The sequence below is a fragment of the Orcinus orca genome, chromosome 2, assembly GCF_937001465.1.
Source record: "Orcinus orca chromosome 2, mOrcOrc1.1, whole genome shotgun sequence".
NCBI lineage: Eukaryota > Metazoa > Chordata > Mammalia > Artiodactyla > Delphinidae > Orcinus > Orcinus orca.
The window spans coordinates 4,437,599-4,449,886 of record NC_064560.1 but is presented as its reverse complement, the minus strand read 5'-3'; the positions used below and the strand labels follow the sequence as shown (position 1 = coordinate 4,449,886).

Here is a 12,288-nt window from a genome sequence, read left to right as displayed (position 1 = left end):
TAAGAGTGATAATGGTTCCCTGCGGTTGCCGGTTTCCGGGGTGTCTCATTATCCCTCGTTCATACCCTTGACACCTGCCCACACCTCTGTCATAGCTCCACCATTAACCTCTCTTCGTTTGAACCATCAAAATGAATTTCTCTTTCTTGCCCAACTATTAGCATCTAGACTTCCTTTAAGAAACATGCAATCTCCAGGAAGCTGGCTCTTTGCTGAAGTTTTCAGAGGCTCTTTATTTGTCAGAGATGAAAGGATTAGAACCAGAGATGCAGACGAGTTCAGGGAGAAGGGTCTTCAGGTGAGGTTACGTATTCCTCCTGAAATCTCTCATGATGGGTAATGCTGAGCCAATGATTTCCCCCACGTCTCACAAAGTCTGAGATGTTAAAGTTTTCCACAAGCCTCTAGCAATTTCCTGCAGGGTCCCTTTTGTTGCTTAGAGGCTCAAAAATTATTACGTGTTCTGAAAATTGCAAAGTGAGCATTGGAGAAATGAAACAAACCATTATTAGTTTTAATTTCCCTTATAATCTAATTTTCAGGAAATATTTCAGGGCTTACTGGCTTGAGGCGGTGGCCGAAGCCTGCTTCTAGGTCACTGCAGTGGGTGCAGAGCTGTTCATTGCCCAGGATCCTGGGAAATAGCAACAGGATCTTAAGGCTGCCTGGGTCTCCCCGAGTGGGAGAGTACACAGCCCAAGGCAGCAGGGGTGGACGTTGGGGGGAGTGGGACTGTCCACCGGCCCTACAGAGACATATTTACAGAGGGGAACTTAGCTGGGTTTCACTTCGAAGGCAGTTGCTTTACTTGAGGAAAGAGAGGAGGACATAAGTTATTGGGAAGAGGAAGATAGATGCCGTACAGGTGTGGTGGAAGGCTAGAGAAATCAGTGGTTCCTGAATGTGATGCGCGGCAAGTGTTTAAAGGTCTGCACAGAAATGAGAAAAATCCCACTGTCACGATTTCCTCTTGTAACTAGCTGCATTGATTCAACTTGAAGATGTACATTTTATTCTGAGATTGTGAGGTTTTCCTCTGTTTTCTTTTCTGACATGACAACGTCCTCTGTTTTGTGACATCATGGTAATTCCAAATATGAGGTGCCTGTCCTTTTAAGTCTTTACCAAAAGAAAAAGTGGACTAACCTGTATACGTCTTCAGTTATGTCCATACACTCAATGTGTATATGGAGATCTGTACATATACTCACACATGTGTACATATGTATCAATATGTATATGCACATGTACATAAATATCTATACACTACTTATATGAACATATACACACATAATTTTTTTCTTTTCTAAATTTAATGGTTAGTAATATCCTAAATATGGAAACCACAATATTTCCCAAACTGTCTTCTCCTGGGGAGGGAATATGATACATTCTGATTTACTAGCTCACAAGAAATCATGAGGTCAACAAATGGATGAGACAAGCAGTGGGATGAGTCAACGAGAGGAAAATTCCTGATGCTTTTCTAGTATCCTTTTGTGTCCCAGAGAGCTGACAGTATTGCTGGGCATACAGGCGCACTCAATGGAAAAAGTCCTTCAGGTGGATTTCTTACTTATTTGAACATTTATTAAAAGTTTTCTTTAATTGCTATGGGGCATGGGGAGAAGAAACCCTGGGTGAAATGTATCTTTATATTTGTTTTGGATATAAAAAATATTGATTTGTTATAAAGCATTGCTGTGCAAATCGGGATGGATTGAACTGGAAAAAAATTCAGCTAAAGGACTGAGAATGTGTGAAAATTTAGGCCACTTGCTGAAACAGGCTTTAGTCTACTCATTAGCAGCAGCTTTTCAAAGCTCTCCTTTCTTGTTTTCACATCTTATTTGGCCCTGATTAAATCATATAGTGGAAGTATTCATACATCTAAAAGCAAACTGGGCTCTGAATGAATTCAGGTGCTGTCATGGGGTTGCCCGGAATGGAAATTGAATATATTTTCAACAGTGGACCTACTAAATAATATTTAAGTCATCAGAAGTTCTTTCTTTCCATCTCTTTTCTTTTTAGGTTCTTGGTTTACATGAGCAGGAAGCCTCGGAGTCTGGACATTTCCATGAACACAGGGGCCACATTTGGAAACTGTTGGGATTAATAGGAGGCATCCATGGATTTTTCTTAATAGAAAAATGTTTTCTTCTTCTTGTATCACCAAGTGCCGAGGTATAGTTTAAATTTTATTGATCTTTTATGTTAGGGCTTCATGATATTTGTCTTTCATTTCAGAAATACTTGTTCAAAAGTAATTAACATCTTCATGAGGTTGTCTGTTTAAGGGATGCGACTCCGATTTCTAGGACACACGGATCATTCTGACTGAGAGCTCCCCTATAAGCACGGTTATTAATTTTTCAAACATCTGTTGCTGGCCCATTACTATACTTACTACAGCCTCCTTTTTGACCTCCCTGGCTAGTTTAGAAACAGGAGAATAGTTCATGTCTGAGAATGAAGGGGTTTAAAGGCCTAGCTACCAATTTGTGTTTTGGGTATCTTTCTTAACCCAAAGCAAATTAACAAGCAAACAAAAACTTTGAAAATTCCGAAAATTATGCATCATTTCTATCTTAAGGACATTTAAAATTATGCAAACAAGAAGCTCAGGAGTGGGAATTCCAGCAAATCTTTTTTTCAGCTTGAATAATTGCTTCCATTGTGCCTGCATTTGATCAATTTCTACGTATATGATGAAATGTAAAGTGCAGTGTGGCTTATTTTTAGATTTTGTTTCCTTTTGCTCTTATATATTACCCTATAAGAAAATAGATGAACAGTTTTGTGGGATAGTTAAAAACATAAATGCTGGTAAACAAACAAAAAACTCCAGGAGACTAAAATAAACTTTCCCTACAAAGTCCTGCGATTCTGCAGTCTTCATGGTTTTCTACTTATTCCCTGACTTTCTTCCCATTCACATACTATAAAATGCTTGTACTCAGGGCAAACACTACTATCTTTTAAAAGACTTTTAAGCAAACTTTTAAACAAGCAAACACTACTATCTTTTTTTTTTACTCAGAAAACAAGTCTTTATTAATTTCTATTAATTAGGTATTGTAGGTATAAGCAGAAGCAATATATGTTATAGTCATTTTCCTTGAGTAACTGATGCTACTGGTATTTTTTTTAAACTTCTTTATTGGAGTATAATTGCTTTACAATGGTGTGTTAGTTTCTGCTTTATAACAAAGTGAATCAGTTATACACATACATATGTCCCCATATCTCTTCCCTCTTGCGTCTCTCTCCCTCCCACCCTCCCTATCCCACCCCTCTAGGCGGTCACAAAGCACCGAGCTGATCTCCCTGTGCTATGCGGCTGCTTCCCACTAGCTAGCTATTTTACATTTAGTAGCGTATATATGTCCATGCTACTCTCTCACTTTGTCCCAGCTTACCCCTCCCCCTCCCCATATCCTCAAGTCCATTCTCTAGTAGGTCTGTGTCTTTATTCCCGTCTTGCCCCTAGGTTCTTCATGACCATTTTTTTCTTTTTTTTAGATTCCATTTATATGTGTTAGCATACGGTGTTTGTTTTTCTCCTTCTGACTTACTTCACTCTGTATGACAGTCTCTAGGTCCATCCACCTCACTACAAATAACTCAATTTCGTTTCTTTTTATGGCTGACTAATATTCCACGGTATATATGTGCCACATCTTCTTTATCCATTCATCTGTCGATGGACACTTAAGCTGCTTCCATGTCCTGGCTATTGTAAATAGAGCTGCAATGAACATTTTGGTATACTATCTTTTAAAAGTCTTTTAAAAGACTACTGTCTTTCAAAATAGCAGCACTTGTTGTTTATTATCCTCCCTAAATTTATTCTAAAATTCTATTTCATGCATCAAAAGTAAGGTGGTTTATGGATGGATAGAAGGATGGTAGATAGATAGATGGGTGATAAAATAGGTGTAATAAAATGTCAATGGTAGGATCTAGGGAGTGAATATCTGAGTGTTGACATCACAGTTCTTTTAGCTTTTTTGTATATTTGAAACTTTTCACAATAAATAGATTTTAAACAAAATTCTGTGGAAATTTTTTCTGTTTTAATGAATCAGGGTTGTTCTTTGGCCTGGGCCCCAAGCTAGGGTACTATAGTAATTCAGGAATTAGGAATGACAGTTTCAATCCCAACTCTTTCTTAAAAACTTAGGAATCCCACTTTCTCTAAAAATTTAGGAACTGAACCTCCACAAAAGGTTCTACATAAGCATTGAAGCATCTACATAAGCACTGAAGACAATAATAAGATCCCCATTTATACACAATAGACTAGCATTCATGGACTGGAAAAACTAATTCAGAAAGCCAACATACCAACTTATGCATAATAGTTAGAAATGTAACCAGGTGGAAATGAGTGAAATAAACTCTGAACATTCAAAAATTGTATTTTTTTCAGATGGTCCTTGGACTTGTCAGAGAACTTAAAATGAGCTTTAAGAACATAATTTTAAGATTCATGATATTGTGTAAAAGAAAAGGAGTGTGAATATTTTAGAAGCTACAAGTACTTTAATTGATGAATATCTTTCTGGAGATATTCATTTAGTAGTTACAGGGTACAGTACAGTTTCGATGATCATCCTTTTGGTATCTCCATCAGAAAGGACTCACAATTTAATTTTGCAGTAAATAAAAAGAAATATAAAATTACCACCGTTCATGCCTTTGTAAATCATGACTAGAATTTTTGAGGTTGCATTCTTTTTTTTAATTGAAGAATAATTGATTTACAATGTTGTGTTAATTTCTGCTGTACAGCAAAGTGACTCAGTTATACATATATGTTTTTTCATATTCTTTTCCATTATGGTTTGTCACAGGATACTGAATATAGTTCCCTGTGCTATACAGTAGGACCTTGTTGTTTATCCATACTATATATATTAGTTTGCATCTGCTAACCCCAAATTTGCAGTTGCATTCTTAAACCATTTAGACTATGTATGATGTTTTAGGGCAGTCCTATGCCCTGAAACATTCATTTTAGCAAGTATTTATCCTGATGAAATTCTCCTAGTACCCTTTTGTTGTCATCCACCCCTTTGGCCAATAAGCAAAATGTTAAATAGAACTGTGGAATTGACAGAGGCTACACCTGTGTTCTTCTGGCTTCAGCACTAATTTTAAACCATCCTCATCCAGCAGGGCATGTCACTGGTTAATGGGCATATGGGACATTCCAGCCATCTTGCGTTCAACACTGAATTAAGTGACCAGTCAGGCAGAGGCAAATCTGCTTCAACTATCCAGTTGGTAGGTTACTGACCTGAAGTATTCTACTGATTTGATTACCTTCCTTCCTTTATTCCTTGATAAATAGATGAGGATCTGTAGGCTGGATAAGTATTAATAGAATCCACTCTTGATTTGCCTATTCTTGATCATGATAAATCCTATTTGGAAAACTTTGCCAAACACCTGAAAGCGTTTTCAAGGGTAAAATGCATTTTCCACAGATTCAAGTCACTGCTCTCTGCACCTCTTTGAAACACACGTGGATCAGATTGACATAATAAACATATCCTTAATCACTCCGTTTACAAGTTTTCATAAACCAGCTGACCTTGAGGTTTCTCCAGTCTGAGAAATCCTTAGTCATGACTAGGTGAGGCCAAATAAATGTTGAGCAAGGAGTTAGTTAGAGGACCTAAGAGTGGAGGGTTCATTTCATAATGTAGGAGAGAAGTGATTCTGTCCAAGGAGATGTCTCATAGTAAGTGCCTTCTGTTACACTGAGTTTTCCACAACAGAGATCTTCCGTGTGAGTTCTCAAAACACAACCTCCAATCAGGTTCAAAACAATATTCCCATTTTAATTCTTAAAGTCATAAATAAAGGGACCGGAAAAATATGAAAATATATAACATAGTTAGAAAACGTGCCTCCTATAACCATGGCCTTGGGGGAGGGGGTTACAGTTCAAGAGTAGATTCCTGAGTAGAGAGAAGTAAGCTATTCCTGACACATTAACCGGGCAAAATACAAGTCTGGCAGTAGATTGCAGAGCTAGAGCTAACTCAAGGATGTGAACAAAAAATATGTCTTTACAAAAGCCTTATTGTGTTTATTGTTTAGATACGTCACATGTGGTTTGAAAGAAGATAACTTCAGGCTGAGATTAGTTTTTAAATCACTTTAATGCTGACCTCATTTCTTCTGTGTGAATGAAGGGTCCAGAGCCCCAAGATACAAGCACATCTCGGATGTTAACTCAATGAGTTTAGAACGATTTGACTACTCTAGCTCACTAATAATATACTCACCATTTCTTTTGTTATTTAAGCTGCAAGATCAACCTAAAGAGAAATAGAAATAATTTGAACTTTTAGGATTGTTTGATGGGTCCAATTTCCTGTTTTTTTGTTGTTTTTTTTTTAGTTATTTCTGAGATATACATTTTGAATTTCCTGGTTTTTTTTTTTTTTTTTTTGGCGGTTTGCGGGCCTCTCACTGTTGTGGCCTCTCCCGTTGCGGAGCACAGGCTCCGGACTCGCAGGCTCAGCGGCCATGGCTCACGGGCCCAGCTGCTCCGCGGCATGTGGGATCTTCCCGGACGGGGGCACGAACCCGTGTCCCTTGCATCAGCAGGCGGACTCTCAACCACTGTGCCACCAGGGAAGCCCCGAATTTCCTGCTTTTTAAGGAAATTTTTTAAGGAAGAGGAACTCACAGATCTTTCCAGTCATCAAAGGAGTTTTAGATACTTGCCTCTAAATTCCTTTACATACTGTGACGATATATAGCTTTTTGGGAAAAAAAATCCTGGAATAAATATCTGAACTCCTGCCTTTTAATAGTCTTTTGATCTTAATCAGGCTTTGATATAACATAATTTTTTAAAAACCCCACATTTTTCTTTTGTTTCTAGATCCACCAATTTCAGGCAAGAGGCCTGTCTACCTCTTCTAATCCGTATCCTTCAGATCCTACCTTCTCAGCCATCCTTCTCCAAAAATAGCCTATCGTTACATCTTTTGAATAACTGCTGTTATTCTAACACGTGAATGTTAAGTTTACTTTCTCTGGTTACATTAAATAAAAAGAGGCCTATGTCTCACATTACATTTGTCTCAAAGTTTCCACAATTTGGGGTGATAGGAATATGCTTCTAAAAGGACATGTTCCATAGACAGATAAGAAGTATTCTTTTCACACAATAGAACAAGAATCTTAGGCCTAGGGAGGGAAGGTGTCTTTCCTGAAATTGAACCACGAGTCAGTCTCTGAAATAAAATCATATCATCTCAACTTGTAGAAGTCAGTTCCAAAATCTCACCTACCTGTCATGTGAAAGGATGAAAAATCTTTTAAAATTGTATTCTTTTGTAAGTTTGTTGATCTCCTTTCTTAGTCAGCAAGTTTTTTTTTTTTTTCCTGACTGGAAACACCACAGAAACAGCATCTTACGCTACGATGAATGAAATGAAGTGTTGGGTTTGCAATGGTTTCTTCTCCACAATCTACTTAAAGATCAGAAGAAATTCTAGATCCACAGTCTACTTACTGTACAGGAGCAGGGCCAACTGAGGTCAAGAATCAAGAATCATTTTTTTTTCCTACGGCTTGGGTTTCATAAAGGCTTCCATAATTTAATAATGAATTACAGACTATCTAAGTAGCCTCTAGCTCTCTATGGAAGGCTCTGAGCTATGTGAGAGTGCTATTTCCATCTACATGTAGATAGTGGGAAAAACATGCTTGCAGACTCTTGGCTCTGCCTTCTGTGTTTGTCTATGAAATTGAAAAGTTCTAATATACTCCGGAGGATCAGAATGTCTTTTGATAAGCAACGTAACTCTTCATGTTTCATTTTTCGATAAAATGATGACTATTGCTTATCATTCATATTTTATTTTTTAATTTAAAATAGAAAGGCCCGGAAGATGCCCAGGCAGCTGAAATTCCTATAGGCAGTCTGAACGCCCCCAGCAGAAAATGTGAGTACCAATTTTAAAAATCCAAACATTAAATATAGGAAGTGCCATAGAAAGAGGTTGTATCTGTTTTGAAATAAATATGTGAAAACCATGTAAATTTCATATTGGGTAAGTATTTCATTATTAAAATTTTGCAATGAAATTTTTAATAAGGGCTCATTCCTATCAGTCTTTGAAACCTACTACACATTAATATCAGTGTTACTTCATTCTTTAAAAATGTTTTCCCCAATGGCTTAAAACTGATCCTCTGGAAACTTCGATTAGTGTAAATACTTACGTGGTTATCAAGGCTCGTTTAAAATCCTGCTTACCTGATGATTTGAGCCTTTTACTTCCCGTGAAGCCTGGAGACAGTACTGTTTTTTTTGTCTTCTATCACAGTGTACTGATAATTCATCACAAATGTCTATCTCATTTATGATATTGTCGTTAACATGGTGGAGTTCAAATCAGTGCTATCTCGTTATTCACATCTTATGCTATAACTCATTTGTTTGTATAATTTGCATCCAGTCGTCTTCTTTCTATGATATTCCCTATTTCTGAATTTGATTAGCCAATTTTGGTCAGGACTTTATTCCCTTGTGCTCATGCTTCTGAATGATTCTTAGAACTTTTCTTTTTTAAAAGGTCTGTGTTGGTTTTCATCAGTTGCTCCTGAATCTTTGCCCCATTTTTCTCACTGATATTACTCTTTTGTAAACACACTTCTCAATAGTTTAATGTTAAGCAGTCATGATTAGTTATGCCCATCCTATCAGAATAAGTTAGTTACCTGAGAAGAAAGACAGGTATTTATTGAATACTTATTATATGCCAGGCAGAATGCTAAACACATTCTGGATTATCTCATTTAATGAGATCTGGATTATCTCATTTAATCCTCTTAACACTGTGTTAAGAGTGTTAACCTCTTAACACTTAACACTGAAGTAAGAATAATTAATATTCAAATTACACAAATGAAGAGACCAGTCATTAGAGAGGGTAAGTCACTGCCCAGGACTACATAGCTACTAAACTCTAGCATTGAGGAACTAAGAAATGCTAATGCAGCAACAATTTCCTTGTGATCATTCATTCAGGCATGCATCCCTGTATTTTTTCACATTCTTTCATTCATTTAAGAAATGTTAGGGCTTCTTGGGTGGTGCAGTGGTTAAGAACCCGCCTGCCAGTGCAGGGGACGTGGGTTCGAGCCCTGGTCCAGGAAGATCCCATATGCCACGGAGCAACTAGGCCCGTGCGCCACAACTACTGAGCCTGTGCTCTAGAGCCCGCGAACCACAACTACTGAAGCCCACGCACCTAGAGCCAGTGCTCCGCAGCAAGAGAAGCCACCGCAATGAGAAGTCCGTGCACCACAATGAAGAGTAGCCGGCTCGCCGCAACTAGAGAAAGCCCACGCACAGCGGCGAAGACCCAACGCAGCCAAAAATAATAAATAAATAAAATAAATGAATTATAAAAAATGTTTGAGGATGTTTTAGGCACTGTGGTTGCACGGGGGAATAAAATTAGGAATGGTCTTTATCCTTAGGTTGCAATGTGGTTGAGGATATAAATGCTAATAAGAACAAACAAGGTGGTAACAATCACTGTTCTGAATGTGTTTGATGTTTTCACGCCTGTAATTTATTTATATGATTCAAAATATGTAATTACGTAGTCTGTCCAATTCTTTTTTCAGGACATTGGTAGTGATATTTTTCCTTGTAAATACTTAGTTCCAGGAGAAATTTTAGACCTAGAAGGTATATCAGAGACATTTCTTTGTATTTGTTTTTAGAAGAAAGGAAGTGGAAAGAAGGCTACACCTAGTCAAATTAGGAGCAGAGAGTGGCTGTAATAATGGAAGTGGGAGTAATAATGATGGTCTTAGTCAAATATTTTGTAGACCTGATATCTTTCTACTTCAGATATCCATCTTGGCGTACGGAATGATTAGTGAACAAATCCAGATTCAATTATGCAGCTGCCCTTTTTGCCAGGGACATATTGAATTAGCTTCAAATATTTGATTACTTGTTTCATATTACCTCACTGGTAGAACTCAGGATGTGAAAGTCCTATCCACAGTCTGATTTAAATAAACAAAAAGCAGCACGATACAAGATCCAGCCTGGGTATTACCATGGAAAACCTCTGCTAAGTCAGAAATGTGGAACTCGAAATGACTTCCATGTACCGAAGGAAAGGTGGAATATTATTGATAGTTCTGTAATGAGTACATTGATTTGCCAGTGAACGCTTGTCTTACCTTCCACTGAGTAATGTTTCAGTTGTCTTAACATGCACAATGTGCTTGCTCCTTGTCGTTTATATGCAAATATGTGTATTTGCCTTGCGGCTTGTTACATGGCCATGATCTGACATTTAGAAACCCATCATCAGAGATAACAAAATAATAGGCAACAAAAATAGGCTGCAGTGTTTCTTGGCAAAGTATAAATTGGGTAAAGGTTTTCCATCCAAATATATGCCGTTAATATCAAAACTGTATGTAGGCATACGCACAGGCACGGATTGGAAATCACAATTTATTTGTATGCTGCAGTGTTGTCACATGGATTACTTTAAATTATTTGATTTTATTTCCACAAAAAAGAGCTTTACTTCCGAAAATTGGCAGGAACAGCTGAGTGACCTGTTTGCATTTTTAGGCTCAGAGAGCTTCCAGGCAATGCCAATAAGAACTCTCTGAATTCAATACTTCGATATTTATTCTGTATTTTTATGACTGTTGCTTAAAATCTTCTCATTTTTGTTGAAGGATGAAATGAATTAGGAAACCACCAGAATGAGAGAACCGAGTCTCACCGCGATGGTTCTAAATAAAGCATGATTTTGAGATGTAAAATGCATGGCATGTCTTTCCAACACAGGCAGTACACTTATCTCCTGGCTGGTAGTCTGGGCTAGATCTGCTGTTTACTGAAGTTCCTTATTTCACAGTGTGGGCTATGAAATAAGTCAAATCATATCCCCCCAGTAAACCATATTACAGTGCAGTCCCTCCACAGCCTTAGACCAGGTAACAGAAACCAGAAGGTAACCTCTTCCTATTTTTATTGAGCATCCAGTTATTAGAATATTGTGGGCAGTTCTAATAGTAACAATAGCAACTCCTAACACCTGTCACACAGTATACATCAACTGAGTAATTAGACTACAGCAATTGACTTTAATGGCTGTTCTTATCAAATGGTATACCTAGGTAGTTCACTGTCAGAATATGTGTTATCCCTGGAATACTTTTTGTATTTGTTAATGGTTCCAACCCATAATACTAATACACAGTTTCAGGTTTTTGAAAACAGAAATTCTGTCCGTCAAAAACTTGAACCCAACTGTGATCTAATTATTTCATTAATTAAACCCATTATGGTCCAGTTTATTTCATTGGCTGTCTGCTAATCAGATAACGTATATAATGTAATAGAAGCGCATGAAGACAGCTTCTCTTCATTTCGTCCAGCATCTAGTTGGTCTAGTCGGAAAGACAGAACATTCAGTAAATGTTCCAAAGCTAACTTTGGGATCGGAAGGGATGGAAGCGGTTCTGCCGTGGTCGCATTTGGGGAGTGAAGGAGGCAGTAGGGGAGGGTGGTTAGCACCAACCAGAAAGGGGAACGATCACAAAGTGGCAAGAGGTTGACAGTTGACTCCAGGAGACTGGCACGAGGGGCAGTCTGACTCAGGGGACAGTTTCAGAAAATAGACTCCATTTTAATGGCATTCTGCCCCGAGGGTCTTAAATTATTTAAAAATGCTTCACAAAAGACATTATGTGGAAAGGTCATCAAATGCATTTTGGAAAGTTATAACAGTGTTATTTTTATCTTCTGTTGGCACAGCTGAACAGGAGGATAGAAGAGCGAATGCCCTAACATCTCATAATTAGTCAGACCCATTAGAAAAATGGTGACCATAAATCCGTGTGTCATATCAGTTGCCGTGTTCACATCTCCGGTCCTGACCTATTTTGAAAGCTGAGACAAAGTGGAGTTACTTAATCTGGTGCAATTTAAGAATGTCGAGGCTGGAGGGGAAAGTTGATCGTAACTGAAGGATTCCATGAACTATGTAGTGCTTTGTTAATGCTTCTTACACCTTTTTTTGGTTCTTTAGGCAAAACCATTAGCTTGTTAGCAATAATGATCCTGGTTGGGGACAGCCTGCATAATTTTGCAGATGGCCTAGTCATAGGAGCAGCCTTCTCATCTTCTTCCGAGTCAGGAGTGACCACAACAATTGCTATCTTGTGTCATGAAATTCCCCACGAAATGGGTAAGTCTGACAGTAGAAT

General features: G+C 38.0%; 1 protein-coding gene across 1 annotated transcript in view; it reads left to right on the top strand.

Moving 5' to 3' along the window:
- Window positions 1–12,288, top strand: part of SLC39A12 (solute carrier family 39 member 12) — a 71,534-nt gene that overhangs the window by 33,155 nt on the left and 26,091 nt on the right. The window contains exons 8-11 of the mRNA XM_049706537.1: window positions 2,035–2,187; window positions 5,182–5,292; window positions 7,910–7,976; window positions 12,111–12,269. Of these exons, the coding sequence (XP_049562494.1) occupies window positions 2,035–2,187; window positions 5,182–5,292; window positions 7,910–7,976; window positions 12,111–12,269 (490 nt within the window). The remainder of the gene's footprint in view (window positions 1–2,034; window positions 2,188–5,181; window positions 5,293–7,909; window positions 7,977–12,110; window positions 12,270–12,288) is intronic.